Source organism: Lepus europaeus, chromosome 9 (assembly GCF_033115175.1).
Source record: "Lepus europaeus isolate LE1 chromosome 9, mLepTim1.pri, whole genome shotgun sequence".
NCBI classification, from domain to species: Eukaryota; Metazoa; Chordata; class Mammalia; order Lagomorpha; family Leporidae; genus Lepus; species Lepus europaeus.
In genome coordinates, this window is record NC_084835.1 from 84,930,106 (window position 1) to 84,948,520 (window position 18,415).

Below are 18,415 nucleotides of genomic sequence, written 5' to 3' on the forward strand. Positions count from 1 at the left end.
TAGATTTCTTATTTTTCATGAATATTTGAGGCTCCTCTAGGCATTGATGCTGTGATATCGTTAACACAATATGTTATATCCACTGTTATGAAAGGGAAACACTTTCAATGAAATAATTAGGCATCAAAGGTAAAGTCACGGTTAATGCGCACAAAGGAAGAAGCTGCAAGACACTGGATCAGAGTTTATTTCCAGGGAGGCACTGCATTCCTATGGTTTCCCTTACATAACTAACTGAAAAAAAGTAATCCTTGTGATTCTGGATGTGATCCCATTATCAGAAGAATCGGGAGTTATGAGAGAATACTGTGTAAAGTGCAGTTGAGAGTAGCAGTTGAATCCAAAAGTGTGTGCGGTGTCCTTGAGACAAGAGTGGCAGTCAGTGCTGTCACTGCTCTCACTGCTGTGTGTTACTAGAAGGCTAAGTCAGGGGAACTGAAATTGCTTACTCCACCCCCCCCCCTTTTAAGAGTTATTTATTTATTTTGAAATAATTACAGAGAGGGAGAGAGAGCTCCCATCCCTGGTTCACTCCCCAGATGGCTGCAATGGCCAAGGCTGAGCCAAGACAAAGCCAGGAGCCAGGAGTTTCATCGAGGTCTCCCACATGGATGGCAGGGGCCCAAACACTTGGACCATCTTCTGCTGCTTTCCCAGGCTGTTAGCAGGGAGCTGGATTGGAAGCAGAGCAGCCAAGGCCCAAGCAGGCACCCACATGGGATACTGACATTGCAGGTGGCAGCTGAACCTGCTACTGCACAACACTGGCCCCGGCACCTTCCTTTTAAAGCATGTGCTGGGGTTCTTAAACTCCCTGCTCATCAATTGGAGTTTACCCCAGTGGCTTTGTCTGCCTAGTCTTAGTGAGAATGTGCATCTAAATCATTTCCAGTTTCAGGGATTCCCTGAAGTTGCAATGAACACTTTCTTTCTTGTAAATCCACAGAGCTAAGATCCAGTGTAAGCAATCATGTCCAATGCATCCTCCCTTCTGCTGGATGTAGACCCAGCTTTGTCCTCTCCAGCAGCTAACACCTAGGCAACTGTGCCGGACTCCCAATCCCAGTGTCCCTGTGTCCTCACTTTTGCAGACTGGTGGCACCTGAATGCTCTGGGTGATCCACATGCCCCCTTGAATTCAGTTCTTGCATTCAGCTTGGCATTTGGGTGAAGGCGGTTGGGATTAGGACCCCAGTCTGTGGCTGCCAGGAGTTCCCCACGACCTGTCTGGCGATCACCACCCCCCTTGTCCACTGATCTGATTGGCCAGTTTCCTGCCTCCTCTTCCTACCTGTGCTCTTGGCTGGCTTGTGGGTCTTGGCTTCCTGTGGTTATTCCTCCTGGGGTGGGGGTTGTGGGAGAGAGGCTGCCCCTGACCTTGGGGATGGGGAGAGTAAAAGGGACTGAATACTGTGGCTGTTTTTTGCCCTGCTGGGTGCCTGCCCTCTGTGCTGTCAGTAGTCCCTAGATCCATTCTTGCCTGAAGCAGGTGGTAACCTCATAAAACACTTAGAAGTCGACCAAGTAGGCTCACTTTGCCTCATTTGGATAAAAGTGAGGCACAAGAGGAAGGAGCTCTACAGTGAACACTCTGTATATCTGGGCTCTGGGTTGACAGATTCAACAAACCACAGATGGGAGAGATTAGGGAAAAGAAATGTACCTGTGCCGAGGACGTGCGGACTGTTTTTCTTGCCGTTATTCCATAAGCAATACAGGGGAATGACTCCGTACTTCGTATTTTTGTTGTCTTCGGTATTGTAAGTATCCTGAAAGGATTTAATTAGATGATAGGATGTGAATAGGTTAATATGCAAACACTGGACTGTTTTATGAGCGTCCACAGATTGTCGTTTTCTGGAAACCCATAGATACTGTGGGAGAACTGTATTGAAAAGTTTACCAAACTGATTCCAGAATGTTCCATATCAAGACCCAGGAGGCCATGCCTTTGACTTGTAGGAAACGTAGGTAGGAACTAACGTAGGAAATGTTTTTAAAGATGAGAATGCAAATTAGGATTCAAGCGCATCAGCCCGGAAAGCAGATTGCATTTTGTGTTACAAGTCCAGACAGAAACATCTCACTTCTGCTTCTAATCCTGAGCTGTGGTCTTCATACAACACAGCTGTAAACAGCCACTTCCCAATTCTGCTTCGTGAGGAGGTTTTCATTAAGCCCCATAGGGGTGCAACAAAAGTGAAAAGGGTTCTACCTCACAAAGCAGCACAAAACAAAGGGAATTGGCTTGAGGTTCCTTCAGAAAAGTAACAACGGAACAGAGCTAGGGGTGATGGCCGTGACCTTTCACATCACCCCCAAAGCCAAGATCCATGAGCCAGCTCCAAGGATGGGGGATCACTTAGTGAAGAGATTAAGAATAAGAAAAATGTATCCTTTGGTTTCCTTTCCAAATATGTCAATTCTAAAACCAGATCCACTTTTCTGTAAGCAAGAAATATATATATATTTTTATATATATAATATGTGTATGTACACACACACACATATATAGCTTTTTAGGAAGATGCTTTTCATTGGCTGTCGTGGGGAAAGATAGAAACCCTGTGCTGAGTTTCCTCTCACTGTGTTCCTGCTGCTGGTTTGGATGTGCTGAGTCACACAGGAGACAGTCACGGTGACCCCAGGACAGATGCTCAGGCAGAGTGGCCCTGGAGGGGAGGGGAGAGGACCTCCAGGAGGTTGGCATCATCCTGAGGAGCCCCGGGAGGGTGAGCTGCCAACCCGGCGCCTGAGCAGGGTCAGAGAAATCCCTCCTGCTCCAGAGGGCACCTTTCAGTCCCAAGTTACAGCGAGATCAAGACAGGCGTGGGGTGGAGCAGGAGACCGAAACAAAGGGGCCCCTTCTGCCCCTTTGGGCCCCCTGATGTCTCACTCCCTTGGGCTAACATTGGGCTTATCGTGGGGAGGAGACTCCAGAGTGGATTTGGAAAAATGTGTTTAATTTTGTTTACTCAAAATGTATCAGAAACTGTTCACAGTGACTTGGTAAGACCATGTGGACATGATGCTTTAATTAGTCAGGGGCTCCTTGAGGGACTGAAAAGTGCAAGCCAGGCTGTGATGCACCATATGAAGTGGCCAGTGAGCACGACGGGGCGCCGTGTTCCCCCCCAGCGCCAGGAGAATCTTTCTAGCCCACACTCCTGTTTGGGACATAGGGAATGAGATATTTTGTGGAACATCACTCTCAGAAAATCTGGATTCTGCCTGGAAATTGCAAACCCAGCTTTGGGCCGTAAGTAGGTGATGACGCACCCTCGTGTGCTGAAAGTCCCAGGTTGCCTGGTGTGCTGGCACAGGGATTAAGAGCTGACCCATCCTCTCTCTGAAGTCTGCTGGTGGGGGTAAGAGAGAAACTAAGGCAGGAAGTCTGTCTGTTTCACAGTTGGCCTGTGCTAGCGTATGAGATTTTAATGTCATTTTTCCTAAACCATAAGGCAAGCCTGTTCTGACAAGAAATTTTATTCCTGACTACAGGTTTCCATAAGCCTGTGTATGGATTTATTGCCTTAATGTTTTGCTATTGATCTCCCCATCGCCCTTGTTGCAAGACTGTAGGAAAATTCCATGGCTGTCCCATCTTTGTGACATCTGTATCACTGTCCTTGTAACTGTCACTTTCTCAACGGACAGTTTTGAAAATATCCTGTGGCGTCACTGTCTTGGCAGTGCGCAGGGAGCGAGGAAGAATGATTTACCGCTTCTAGAACGTCTGCCTAGCCAGCCAGACGCAGGGGCTCTGCCGGCGAAGCTGAGGAGCGGGGGCAGAGGCTGCCCCTCCACCCCTCCAGGACTCCCAGGGTTCTCTCTGGCAGTCACGTCAGCCTGGCTGCTGTTTCCAACCACAGCACCTTCTGGGGTGAATAGTTCTGGGAGCTGAATACCTACTTTTTTTTTTTTTCCTTCCGTTGGTTCATCCCCCAAATGGCCGCTATGGCTGGCACGCTGCGCTGATCCAAAGCCAGGAGCCAGGTGCTTCCTCGTGGTCTCCCATGCAGGTGCAGGCCCAAGGACTTGGGCCATCCTCCACTGCCTCCCCAGGCCACAGCAGAGAGCTGGACTGCAAGAGGAGCAACCAGTACAGAATCGGGCGCCCCAACTGGGACTAGAACCCAGGGTGCTGGCGCCGCAGGCAGAGGGTTAGCCTAGTGAGCCACAGAGCCGGCCAAAATACCTACTTTTTAAATATGACATCTTCTCTTTGTAGTAAAATTAAGGGGTGATCCTTGGTGGCCCCCTTTCAGGAAATGTTAAGGACCACTATAGTTCTCTCTTCTCTTTTCCAGTTCAGTGGCTCTGGGTGAATGGGGCCAGGGACAGGTATCCATGTCTTTTCCCTTCCCCAGGATGTGGACTGGAATCTGGTTTGTGGCCACTGCTACACGGTGGTCACCCTCCCCCAGTGACCATTCTCAGTCAAGTGTTAGCCCTTCTTTGGAAAGTCTACGGTATGTGCTCCTGGGGCAGTAAGCTGTTCTTTCTGAATGCTAGGTCGCGTGTTTCCTCCCTGTGGGGTGTTTCATCTTTCATCTTGGCACCAAGGATCGGGGTCACGCCTAAGAGCCCCTTGGTTGGACTTGTGACTCTGCACAGTGTATTTCCAGCTGAACCAAAGTATCTGGTCTAGCTGTTCTAGAAATTATTTCCATCACCGTGTGGAACTTTCTGCCCCGTGAACTGGCTGGATATGCAGGCTCCTACCTCTTGGAGCTGCTGGTGTCACCCGGACCGACAACCACCAGGAGAATCCAGGGCCACAGCAGGTAGGAGTTGCTACTTCTGTCAGCTCCTGCCTCTGTGCTGCTCAGAAATCCTGGAACTCTTTTGGCCGTAGGGGCTTCCGTTTGAGGCCTCATCCTGGAGAGCTCAGTTCTGTTTTTCTGGAAGCTGGCCCCTCTCTCTTCTTGGGCAGCTGGAGAGAAAGGCCCTAAATTGCCTTTCTGATTTGCTTCCTCTCCTAGGAGTTCTCAGCCCACCTGGCCAGCATCTCCTTCCACAGTAACCCATCTCTCACCTGTCTTGGCTGTTCATAGCTCTGCTTCTCTCTGCACTGTTCTTGGCCAAGTCAAAGCCCAAGGCAAACAGAAGCTGTCTGTGGCATCCGAGCCTGGAGCCCTTCCCCAGAGACACCTGCCCCGTAGGGAAGGGTACTCTGGGCACGCTGGAGGCTCCTTGCTACTTGCAGCTCTGCAGGGGCAGCTCAGCTGTGCAAGTGCAGCTTAACTAGACTTTCTGGAACTAAAACAGGGCCTGGAGTCAGCCCAGGGTCCCCCCGGCCTCCTTCAAGAAGCAAGTTCGTTTTTTTCCCTTGACTGTTCCTGCATATATTTGGGAAAGTAGTATATTCAGAGAGAACACTACAGTGGGTTTCCCCACACTGCCTCTCGTCCACCCTCTGCTAACATGCCCTAGAGAGTGGTTCCTGTTTTCACACCTAGCCATGCTCCGGTCTGGCTCCCTGTGCCTAGAGTTCGGGCCCACAGGTGCTTCCTACCTGCTCCTCTTTCTCCCTGGAACTTCCTGAGGCAGAAGGCAGACATCTGACTGATGGACCATTCATCAGAGAATCGAGACAGGAACCATTATATCCTGTTGCCCTGGAACTGCCCAGTAGTGGCAGGGTATCCTGGCCCTGCACAGGTGTGTGGGTTTTGTTATTCCTCATGGAAGTATTCTACTTGGGGACTAGGCCTGTAACACACACTTGAGAAAGATTTGTTTAAGGAAATGGGAAAATAAATATCAAAGAGGCAGTAAATAAATAGGGGGAGATGTGTGTCCAAGCAGAAAGTAGATAGTGGAGGACTGTGCTTCTGTCTCGGCCCCTTTTCTCGTTTGTAATCAGAGTGGGATGCCATGGACCATCACTGGGGACATCTCAAGTCGGCAGTCATGACGCAACAGTGATGTGCCCTATTCGGCAGCAGGGTGTGACACGCCCCACCACGGCCAGCCCACAGAAGTCTCCTCCTCCTTTCCCCTGGGCTCTTCTCTTCTTAAGGAGGGAGGTTTGGGTCAGTCTGGTTTGTCATGATGTTTAATCCCCATGTTAGTTTCTTTGACCTAGAGGGTTTTTTTGGTTGGTTTTTTGTTCCCGTATTAGTAATTGGTCTTTCATAGAATTCCAGCCTTGGTATCCTTGTTGCATTACCCTAGATCATTGTCCAGGAGCTTTTTCTGCATTGTCATTTTGTTCTGCCTATCAGAATGCGCCTGTGCAACACATTTTATCAGTTGTATAATAAGTGGTTACAGTTGATTAGGTATCATGTAACTCTACTGTTTAAGAAGGTTGTTGACTGTTTTTATACATATGGACTTTTCTGTTAACTTCAGAATTCTTTTCTAATTAAAAGAGCAAATTTTATTTGAATTTTTATAAATTACATATATGGGTATATATGTAAATACATGTATTCATATATATATACACGTGTGTGTGGTGAAAGATAATTGCATGCTTACAAACTTAAGATTTCCTATCTAGGAACATGTTTTTCCTTTATCTGGTTCTTATTCCTTTGAAGAAAATTGCATTATTTTCTTTAAGTAGGACCCCACCACCACCCCCATTTCAAGAGGTTGTGGATGTCATTTCCTTGTTTGGGGGAGTATGTCTGGTGTCCTATCACAGTGCACAGCAGCTTTCTGATCTCCCACCTCCCCTCTTAGGGACCTCTGTTCCCCCTTTGCCCGGCCATACCTCACCTCCTCCTGCTGGTTGCCTTCGGAGGGCCAGGCCATTACCTTTCCTTCCCTTCTTAACAAAAGCTACCTTTCCTTTTTTTAAGATTTATTTATTTATTTATTTATTTGAAAGGCAGAATTGCAGAGAGGCAGAGGCAGGGGTGGAGGGGTCTTCCGTCCACTGGTTCATTCTCCAGATGGCTGCAATGACCGGGGCTGAGCCGATCTGAAGCCAAGAGCCAGGAGTTTCTTCCAGGTCTCCCATGTGGTACAGGGACCCAAGGACTTGGGCCATCTTCCACTGCTTTCCAAGGCCATAGCAGAGAGCTGGATTGAAAGCGGGGCAGCCGGGTCTCGAACTGGTACCCATAGGAAATGCCAGCATAGCAGGTAGAGGCTTTACCTGCAATACCAGAGCGCCAGCCCTGCCTTTCCTTTTCTGATGTCTGCTTTATATTCCCTTTCCATCATTGACCAACTGCCTAATTTTCTAACTTCCAACTGTGGATAACCACTGTAGCTTATGGATCCAAGAAATGAAATAAGGGAAAAGGGTTCCTGAGAGAGAGATTTTTGAAAGGGTAGGATGGAAGGTTGGGAAGGAGAAGAGACTGGGGACAGGAGCCTGGCTGTGGGCTGCCTTTGAGAGGCTGGAGGTTGAGCTCCAGGTAGGGCAGAGGGAATGAGAAGAGGGAGGGGCACGGAGGCCTTGTGAAAGAAGGGGGGGTAGTAGTCTGTCTGTCATGGGACCATGAGGAAGACATGCAAAGATTCACCATTGCTGATGGGAGCTCCCAGCAGGACAACTGCAATGGAGCAGAAGGCATGACTGCTAATCCTCAGAAATGGATCTGAGCTGCCAGGCAGAGGGAGCGGCCCTTTGGGGGTGCAGGAGGGAAGTGGAGTTGGACAGCTCCCCTGTCCCACTTCCTTAGTGAAACTGGTGGCAGACATGTTAGTGTTCAGCCACATGGGGTGGGAGTGGGGGGCACGTGAATGGTTGAATTTCAGATTTCCTCCCCTTCTCATCTTTCTTTCACAATGGGGGAAGAGCTCTGAGAACGTCTCTGGGGATGGCGCTCCCTGTGGCCTCAGGAAACTTGGTGGCTTACAGGGGAGAGTATGGGTGTATCTGGTGCTGTAAATCCAGTTCTGTTGAGAAGGTGACCAAGGGTACGTCAGGTGCAGAGCCACCATGTAGGTCTGTGTAGGTCGTTCTCGGCCCGTGGACAGACGCTGACAGAGGCTCAAACCCAGCTGGTGTTTTCTCTGCACCTGTTGACCCTGGGCAGTGTCATCTTTTCTCATCTGCCCCAAGACTCCACTGGGCTGTCAGGGCCTGCTTGGACATCCCCCCCATGCTCCTAGAGTAAGGGAGGCTGTGGATGAGGGGTTCAAAGGCTAATGACTCCCTGAGAATTCTTGCTGCCATCCTCCATGAGACTTCATTCCTCATGGTCATGAGATGTCTGCTGCTGCACCTGCAGGCCCCATACCCACATTCCAGGCAGGAAGCGGCAAGGGCGGAAGGTGTGGGGCACAGACTCTGTACCTTTTTATTCAGGAAAACTAAAGCCAGAACTAAGTCCCGGGCCCAGTTTGTATGTAGAGAGTCCAGGGGGGTGATTGCTTTATCTGACACCTCACCGGCCTGACAAAATCGGGGTCCTGCTGGTCAGCAGGGAGGAAGGAGTGGGTTTGGGGTGGGTGCCCTGCAGAGCCCGGAGCAGCAGGCTCCCCAGATAGGCCTGCGTTGCTGTTATAGGTTGTACCATTTCTCTTCATTGCCTGTTCTCAGCATTTTTCAAACTTTTCTCATTCCTTTTCAGCATTCCACACAGGATATTTTAAATTAGATTTAAAAAGCTAAATGGAGAATTTGCAGGGGCTCCTGACAAGTTGATTTGATTAAAGGTAGAGAAGACACAGCTTGCCCTGCAGAGCAGGGATGCGTCTGCGCCACGTGTCCCTGGGAGCCCCTGCTAAATGCCCATGACCGCACCCACAGGAATTGCCCCTCCCGGCCACCAGACCCCAGAACAGCTGGGATGCTTTCAGTTGTTTTCTTCGTGGAGAAATTTGAGTTTGTTCCCGAAAGCACATTTAAGGATCTAAAATAGAATTGCGGTAATTAGGCTTAGAGGGCCCAGGAGGATGTCAGTAGGGCTTTGGCCTGAATCTGCCTGCTGGCTCCCCATTGCTGATGTTGCCCTAGGCTGCCTCCGCAGATGGATCCGCTGCTCCCAGGCCCAGCCAGTTCCCTGCATCAAAGCAGAGGGTGAGGCCTGAGCTCAGGAAATGGGTTGGTGGGAGGGAGCCTGCCTACAGACTGTGCTCAGAGCTCTGTGTCTGGCTCACGATGTCCCCTCGGATATGGCCCCATTACACCTCCAGCCTCACCCCTGGCAGGTAAAGCCACTTCCATCGCCTTATCTTCCAGGCTGGGTCCTAGGTGTCAGCTCTTACAGACCCAGAGATACAGCTGTGCTGTGTTGAGCCCCCTTGCATAGCCAGCACACCCGGCTCCATGCTGCGTGTGTCTGTTCCTTGCAGAGAGCTGCTGCCCCTGTTCATCCTGCTGCCCTAGGCTTGTCACACGAGTCACAGTGGTCATCTTCCCCCAGCTGTGCTGTGAGGGAAACCCGAGCAGGAACAGGGAGCTTGCTGGGCCAGGTGTCCTCCCATTTGCCCCTCCATTGCCACCTGCATGTAACTTTCTGAGATCCAAAGGAAAAGGCCGAGAATTGTGCTCATAGCTCTGGGCAGTGATGAGTGTTGGCTGAGCACTCCACATACCGTCTTGGCCTGTGAGGGCAGTCGTGATGAGATACTGTGGACCGAGTGTCTTAAAGAACTTTATTTCTCACAGTTCTGGAGGCTGTGAAGCCCAAGATCAAGTTGCTGGCCAGTGTGGGGAGGGCTCTCCTTCCCTCGCGGATGGCAATCTTCTTGCTGTGTCCTGTGTGGTAGAGGAGGGAGCTAGTACTCTGGTCTTTTCTTAGAAAGATGCTAATCCCATCATGAGGTCTCTCCTCCTGACCTCATCTAAACCTCCAAAAGCCCCACCTGCAGATACAGCCCCACCGGGGACTTTCACATACGAATTTGGGAAGAATGCAAATACTCAGTCTGTTCACACTGAGTTCTGGCCGGGGTAGCCCTGGGCTGGGTCCACAGAGTGCAGAGATGAGACAGGCCCAGGGTCTGCCTTTAAGGAATATCTGAGGCAGCAGAAAAGCCACACACAGGGGCGCTCTGAGGATGCAGGACACCCCTTGTCACTTGCCCCTTTGTTGGCCTGTATGCCTGTTCGTCCCTCATTCGTGTTCACCAATGCATGCCCTTTCGTTTCTCTTCCTTGGAAAGCCCCTCTTCACGCACCTGGGGGTAGCAGCACAGTGGGCAGGGAAGGTGAGGAGCTCTGGAAGAGAGGGCATAGGATGTTTGGTGAGAAGGGGTTCCGGGCGTGCTGCTGGGCCAGCCCGGCTAGGTGCTCCTCCTCTGTCCCATCCTCTCAACACAGGAGCTGCCTTCCCTGGGCAACACCCTGTGCACTAAGGCCAACCAAGACTCACTCTGACACCTTGCAGTCTGTAGGGAAGGAACTCTGACAGGTCCTGGTTTTGTTTTCACTGCTTTTATGGAAAAAAAAAAGTTTATTTGCAAAATATCACATGTTTCCCAATTGAAGGAAAATCAATTTTATTTTGTAATGTGTCTGAATCGTGAAGTTCCATTGCCAATCTGAGCTTGGCGGCTTCTCTGAGCTTAATCCTTGATCTCTGTCTTGTGTGCTGAGCAGTAGCCAGTCCTTCCCTGAGCTGACTCAGGGCCATTTGTTTTCATCTCTAAGTAGGTAGTGTGTTTGCTTTTAATAATGGAACGCAGAAGGGACCCAAAGTGATGCATCAATCTTAGATTCTCTTTGTTTTATCACCAAGAAAACTGCTGCAGATGGAAAAAGGCAGGAGGTCATTGTGCTGGATTCCAAGAGGAGTAACGCCATCAATATCGGCCTGACAGTGCTGCCCCCTCCGAGGACGATCAAGATCGCCATCTTGAACTTTGATGAATATGCCTTGAACAAAGAAGGCATTGAGGTAAGCGGTCTGCCGAGCACTGTTTGTGTTCTGGAATATGTCACACGTGTAAGGCGTTCTTGTGTCCAGCGTGACTTCCGTAGGATGCCTTGCTGTGCGTCTGTCCTCAGCAGCCTCAGGATAATGGTAACGATACTCACAGTTTTTAGCGGCTGGGGAGAGAGCTTCACTTGGGCTGTGACGTTCAGAGACTCATATTCTTTGGCATGTTTATCACCCTCCCTCTGAGCATGCTCTGCCTACTGTTAAGCATCAAAGAACCTGCTAACCTCCTCTGGAGGCTGCTGTGGTCTCCTTAGTGTGTTCAGTGGGTACATGTGGAGTGAGGCTGTCGGTCATGCTCACGTCTGTGTGGAGCACCTGCTGTCTCTCTTGGCACTTACTGGGCGGTGATAAGCTGGATGGTCCATGCCAATTGAGGCCTTAGTATTTGTTAGTATGAATGACAAAAGTGGAGAGAGATGAAGTGATATGGCCGTGACTGTGACCATGTGGTGGCCCAGCTGGAGCCACGGTTCATGGTCTTCTACCAAGCTATGCTCTGTCTTCACCATGGGCTGGTTTGTGCAGATTAAATGTGAATACCAGAGAAAGTGTGGGCAGAGGCAGTGGCCCAACACATGGATTCCTACAGATAGAAGACAGCCTGAGAACCCACCGGGGCAAAGCAGGCACCTGGGGGACATTGCTTTGTGGTGTTGAGTGATACCCAACCCATGCTCCCGTGGGCAAGAGCTCTGGGTTCCCTCAGGTCCCCCATGTCATTGGGCTCCTTCACGCAGTCTTACTTGAAATACTTGAGCATAGCAGGAGAGGGAGCCAGTGAGGCCTGATGAGAGAGAGAGAGAGAGAGAGAGAGAGAAAGCAAGCGAGCGAGCGTGAGCCCCATGCCAGGCTCACCCACAGCCCCACGTGTGAGAGGGAGTGGTGGGCACATGGTATGTACAGAAGTTTGAAGCCAGCTGGAAGGTGTGCTTGTGCCTTTGTGCTGTGGAAAAAATGGTCCCTTCAGGGGAAAACTATTCCTAGAGCCCCCGCCGTCAACATTCATGCCCAAGGTGACCTTATTTAGAAATAGGATCTTGTCGACGTAATGAAGTTAAGGTGATGTCATAGTGGATTAGCGTGTGCCCTAAATCCGATGGGTGGTATCCTGAAAAGAGGCGAGACACTTGGACAGGGACACAGGAAGGAAAATGCCATTTGAAAACAGAAAGCATACAAGCAGCCACGCAGAAGAGAACACCACGTGACGATGGAGACAGAAATCAGAGTGATGTGTTTACAAATCAAGGAATGCCGAGGGTTTGGGGGAAGGAGCAAGGTTCTGCCAACACCTGGACTTAGGGCCTCTGGCTTCTGGGTTGTGAAGGAATCAGCTCTGTTGGGTGGAGTGGCCAGATTGTGATTCTTTGTTATGACAGCCTTAGGCAAGCCACGTGAGGCCCAAGCAGCTTGGCTCTTCTGCCAGGAGCAGGTGTCCGAAGGGAAGTGCATTCCCTCCCCACTGCACAGGAAGCTGCACTCTGAGCCTGGAGTCCAGGCAGGCAGCCAGCAAGAGGGCACAGGGGGTGTAGAGGGGTCAGCGAGGCGACAGCAGCCACTACAAAGAGGGACATCGAGGCAGCAGTGGTCTGCCCTTGAGTGAACTTGGATGAACCCGTCTGAGAAAAAGGTGTGGGCCTTGGCGTACCCTTGGGCCATCATATTTACTTAACAAGTCCTTTAGCCCTTGCAAACTTCAGATTCATACATGGAGTGACTTCAAGTTCAGCCAGAGCCAGCATGACTGAGGGAAAAAATGACCAATTTTCCTTTTAAAAATATTTCCCCTCTTTGTCATGAGAACTTGAAAGTCCACCAGGAGAGATGGATTCCTTTGGGTTTTTCCTTTGTTCTTTCCTGAAATGTTGCTCTCCCCAGGTGGGGAAAGTTTCAGATATGGTAATTTACTGAGTTTAGAATGAGCCTAATTATTCTTTGTCCCTGTCTGACTGGTTTCCAGTTGAGCATCCTTTTGATCCCGAATGGAATAATGATAGCACCAATAATTCCAGCACTTCCAGGAATCGCAACATGGCACTCAGGCTGGCTTCCGTAGGCTTCCTACTGTGGGCAAGGCACCAGGTAGAGCTGTACAGATTCTCATCAAAAGCTTCCAGGATACCTACAATGAGACTCCCTGTTGTAGAGATGAAGAGTGAGTTCCGGCCAGCGCCGTGGCTCAACAGGCTAATCCTCTGCCTTGTGGCGCCGGCACACCGGGTTCTAGTCCCGGTCGGGGCACCGGATTCTGTCCCGGTTGCCCCTCTTCCAGGCCAGCTCTCTGCTGTGGCCTGGGAGTGCAGTGGAGGATGGCCCAAGTCCTTGGGCCCTGCACCCCATGGGAGACCAGGAGAAGCACCTGGCTCCTGCCATCAGATCAGTGTGGTGCGCCGGCCGCAGCGGCCATTGGAGGGTGAACCAACGGCAAAGGAAGACCTTTCTCTCTGTCTCTCTCACTGTCCACTCTGACTGTAAAAAAAAAAAAAAAAAAAAAAAAGAGTTCCAACATTAGTCTGTGCCCAAGTTCACAAGCCAGAGAAAAGAGGGAGAGGGAGGGGGAGGGGGAGAGAGAGGGGAGAGAGGGAGAAAATATGAGCTCAAGGGCCCACGTCTTCCAGGCAAGTTGTGGGCTTTGGGGATGGCTGGCCCAGGAGAGACCCTCAGGTCTCGGTTTGTGCAAAGCAGTAGCAGGGAATCCAAAAGGGGAGTGAGAAGCATGCAGGTAGCAATGCAGTGCCTTTATGCAGCTGCCTATGGCTTTCCACCCAGGAGCAGCTTCTGTACAGAACAATTGAAGTGAGGAGACACAGCCATAGAAAACACTAGTCAACCTGACCGACACTTCATTGTGTCACAAGTCCTCAATACATTCATTGTAGCAACACTGGGAGGTACCTTTTTTGTTTTGTTTTCATCTAAATCAGGGTTTCTCAACCTCAATACTATTGACATTTTGGGTTATACAATTTTTGTCCATTGTAGGATGTTCAGCATCCTGGCCACTACCTTCTGGGTGCCACTAGCACTTATCCTGCTCCCACCACCAAAAAATGTCTCCAAACATTGTCAGATGGACCCTGGGGGCCCTTGATCTAAAGGCTGTGTATGTGTTCCTCAGCGACTCAGTCTGGGAGAGCGCCCTCTTAGGGAATGTGGAATCCAGGGTGCTCCGTCATCACCTGCCACCTCTGGCCATGGGTCTCAGAGACCCAGGGGACACGGATGTCTAGATCTGTTTGAACCAGTACCCAAACTCATTCTCCCAGCTTGTTGTTCAAGAGTTAAATCAAGACCGAGAAGAGATGGCAGTCTGTACATACAGATCTTTGCTAATAAGATTTCCAACTTGCACCAAAAGGGCCTTTAGCCAAAACGTCTGCTTCTGGGTTGTGGGCAGTGTAGCGTGGCACCACAGTGTAATAGAGCCATTTGAAAGCTCTGTGTACCTAAACGTAATTAGGATATTTTAAATGCTATCTCTGGCTATGCTTAGCAACCCAATGGTATGTATCTGGGTTTGTCATGCAACCTCTTAGAATAGTTAACTTCATTAAGGAAATAATTTTTTGTAAGAGTGTTAAACTTTAGGAAATGATTTTTGGGGCTATCTCTCAGCATGAATAATACTTTCCCAAATAAAATGTCATCAGATCATCACAAATGGAAGTATAAAAATATTTTCTTTTTTCCCTCTTTTCTAATTTTTAATGTTTGGCTACCCTGAAGGTAGCACCATTGAACAGTCCCAATGACACGTTGCTTGGCTGTCAGGCCTGTCAGTAGCCTAGGAAATAAAGTTTCCTTTGTCCATGTATACAAAACTACAACATATTTTTCCCTTAATTGTTTTTTTATTTCTTTATTTGGGAGGGAAAGAGAGAGAATTCCCATCTGCTGGTTCACTCTACAGATGTTTACAAAGGCCAGGTGAAACCCAGGAGCCAGAAATACAACCAAGATCTCCCACATCGGTGACAGAAACCTACTTGAGCCATCGTCGCTGCCTCCCAGGGTCTGCATTGGCAGGCAGCCGAAATCAGGAGCCAGAACTGGGAATCAAACTTGGGCACTGCAGTGTGGAATGCTACTTGGGCTTACTGCCCTTCCTTGCAGCATCTTTTCAAGTAGGTTATGTTGTGCCAGGCCTGTCTGCAGGTACTGGAGTTGCAGTTGGCTCAAAAATGCCAAGGAACTAGAATATTCTGATGATAGGATGCAGCAGTGATGTGAATTTTGCATTTGTGGTTGAATTCCCGTGATCTGTGGAGCTGGTGCCAGGAGGGGAGGAGCATCCCTGGGTGGTTCTCCAGCTCAGCCTTTGTTGATGCATCCTGGCTTCAAGAAAATCATTCTATGAGTTGGATGCAGTAATTTCTTTCTTTTTTATATAAATATTTTTTCATGTTTTTGAAAGGCAGAGTTATAGAGACACAGAGGCAGAGAGAGGGAGAAAGGTCTTCCATCCACTGGTTCACTCCCCAGATGGCTGCACTGACGTGAAGCCAGGAGCCAAAAGCCTCTTCCAGGCCACCCACGCGGGTGCAGGGGCCTAGAGACCTGGGCCATCTTTCACTGCTTTCCCAGGCTATAACAGAGAGCTGGATAGGAAGTGGAGCAACCAGGACTTGAACCGGTATCCACATGGGATGCCAGCACAGCGGACTGGGGCCTTAACCAGATGTGCCACAGCACCAGCCCCAATGCAGTCATTTCTGTCCCAGCAGGCCTTAATAAGTGGTCATGAGCATAAGAGACTCACAGATAGGAAAGGGGAACATCCAGCTCACTGGTTGTAGAAGGCCCACAAAATCATTTGATCTGGTCCTAGCAAGGCAACTGCAGGATTTGAAAGTCCACAAATCTATGGAAGGCTAATGTTTAAGTTGATGAATTTCTATGGTCTGCAAATGATTCTATAAATATCCAAATGGCCCTTGGCAAAAAAAAAAAAAAAAAAGGATCCCTACCCCTGCAAAGTAGTTTTAAAAAAAAGTTGCTTCTGAAAAATAAGTACATGTATAAAAAGGCAATTTCTCATGAGAATATGCAAGTTGTACCAAACCAGGCCCAATCCTGAGTGCTCCAACTTTGTGCTGTTGTCGCCAAAATGCTTCTGGTAGATTCTTACCCAAAGCTGTAGCCAGGATTCTGTTCAAAACCCACAAATCCATGTAGTTACTCATTGTAGTCTCATCTCTACATAAATGACATAGCAAACCTGATAGCATTTGTGTCCATTTAAAAAAAAGGAGATTTCTTCATTTTTCTCTAAAATATAATTTCAAATACAAAAGCAACTGCACTTACAGTGGTTTTTCTTGGAGGAAGCACAAAGTGCTGAGGTTGTCATGCTTTGGTCTTGTTTGATGCTTGTTTTGCTGCGGAACCCAATGGTGATCATACAATCGCCACCAAATCTAACGTGGAAGAACAAACTGGGGATGCCTCTTCACGGGAAGGTAGGGCCGTAAGTTAGAGGAGGAGGCTGTGACCAGCCATTCCACTGTCTGCAGGTATTTTTATTGTCAGTGATGTGTAAAGAATAAAGTGAAATAAAGTGACAGATGGCAATGTCATAAATCTTCAACAGTGAACAAATGGTTTAAATTAGAGAAGTGAAAAACAAAAGTAAGAATGTTTGATTACTTTCTCTGAGTAGTAATGCAACCAAAACCATTGCAGGAAAATGCCTCCTAAATGTTGTAAAAAAGTATTGACAACTTTCTTTTTTTTTTTTTTTTTTTTTTTTTTTTTTTCAGAATTCTTGTCCTGCATGCCTAGAACAATTTAAGTATTAAGGAAGTTAAATTTTAAATTTTAGTTGACTTTTCATTTTGAAAATTAGTTGAGTTTAAATCATGGAAGCTTTTAAAGAAGCAATATCTGCTTGAGTTATTTTGGTTATTTTAAATTCTATATATATGTATATAGACATATATTTGAAAGGCAGTGACAGAGAGGGAGAAACGGGAAGAGAGAGAGCTTCCTTCCACTGGTTTACTCCCCAGATGGTTGGCAAGAGCCTGAGCTGGGCCAGTCTGAAAACAGAAGCCGGGAGCTCCATCTGGGTCTTCCATGTGGGTGGCGGGAACCCAAGTACTTGGGCTATCATCTGCTGGCCTCTCAGGCAAATTAGATTGGAAGCAGGGCAGCTGGGACTCAACTGGTTCAGATAATGATGGCAGTATTGCAGGTGGCAGTTTAACCCGCTGTGCCCCAGTGTGGGCCCCTTTGGTTATTTTTCATGCCCTCTGTGTGGACAGACAGAGGGCAAGCCTGAGTCACTGTCACTAAATACCTCCTGATTCTCAGATTCTACCCAGATAGCCTCAGTGTTTGAGCCACGATGAGGTGAAAGTGGAAATGGGAGGTTCCTAAGGGCTCTGAGTTGCATCTTCTGCCACTTTGCTCTGACTGCAACACTGAATGTGAGGGAACAGCCAAATATTCATGGCAAATGGAATTATAGGCAGCAGCTTTACCTGCTATATCACAATGCTAGCCCCACAAATATTTTCTCTTCTGTTTCTTTCTAAAAGTTTTACAGTAAATAAATCTGGAGGAGGCATTGTGGCATAGTGAGTTAAGCCACAACCTGCAATGCTGGCATCCTATATGGATGCTGGTTTGTGTCCCAGCTGCTCCACTTCTGATTCAGCTCCCTGTTAACGCACCTAGGAAGAGAGCAGAAGATGGTCCAAGTCCTTTGGTCCCTGAACCCAGTTTGGGAGATCCGACTGAAACTCCTGGCTCTTGGCTTTGACCAGGCCCAGCCCTGGCTATTGCAGCCATCTGGGGAGTGAACCAGTAAAGAGAAGATCTCCCTTCAGTCTCTCCCTCTCTGTAACTCTGCCCTTCAAGTACATAAAATAGATTTCTAAGAAAAATAATATTAAAGTTTTGTAGTGTTTTATTTCACTTTTTGACCTGTGATCCATTTTGAGTTTATGTTTCAGGTGTAAGGAACAAATTGAGGTTCATTTCTTTGCATATGGAGGCCAGTTGTTCTGATATAATTTGGTAAAAATATTACCCTTTCTCCTTTGAATTGCCTTTTACCTTTGTCAAAATCAGTGGGCTATGTTCATTTGTCTTATTTCTAGACTGTCTATTTTGTCCTGATCAGTTTTTGTTTATCGCTTTGCCAATGACACTCTGTTCTAATTGCTGTGCTTTTATAGTTCTTAAAGGCACTGTGATTCCTCTAAGGTTCTTTTTTAAAAATGAATTAATTTTTTTCTTTAGAGAGAGAGAAAGGGAGAAAGGCAAGCAGACAAAAAGAGAGGTCCCTTCTGATGGTTCATTCCCCAAATGCCCATGACAGCTAGGGCCAGAGCTGGGAGCTTGGAATATAGTCTTGTTCTCTTGCACGTGGATGACAGGAATCCAATTATTGATGGTATCACAGCTGCCTCCCAGGGTCTGTATTGGCAGGAATATGGAATCAGGTACAGGAGCTGGGTATCTAATCCATGTACTGTCACTGGGACCTATGTATCTTACCTGCTAGGCTAGATGCCTACTCCCAAGGTTATTTTTGTACATACATGTATATTTGG

The 18,415-nt window shown here is 48.4% G+C and overlaps 1 protein-coding gene across 5 annotated transcripts in view; it reads left to right on the forward strand.

The window, feature by feature from the left end:
• The window catches only part of FHOD3 (formin homology 2 domain containing 3), a 484,314-nt gene that overhangs the window by 422,340 nt on the left and 43,559 nt on the right, over positions 1–18,415 (forward strand). For all 5 annotated transcript variants that reach the window (XM_062201570.1, XM_062201571.1, XM_062201573.1 and 2 more), the window contains one exon: positions 10,653–10,811. In XM_062201570.1, coding sequence (XP_062057554.1) covers positions 10,653–10,811 — 159 coding nt within the window. The remainder of the gene's footprint in view (positions 1–10,652; positions 10,812–18,415) is intronic.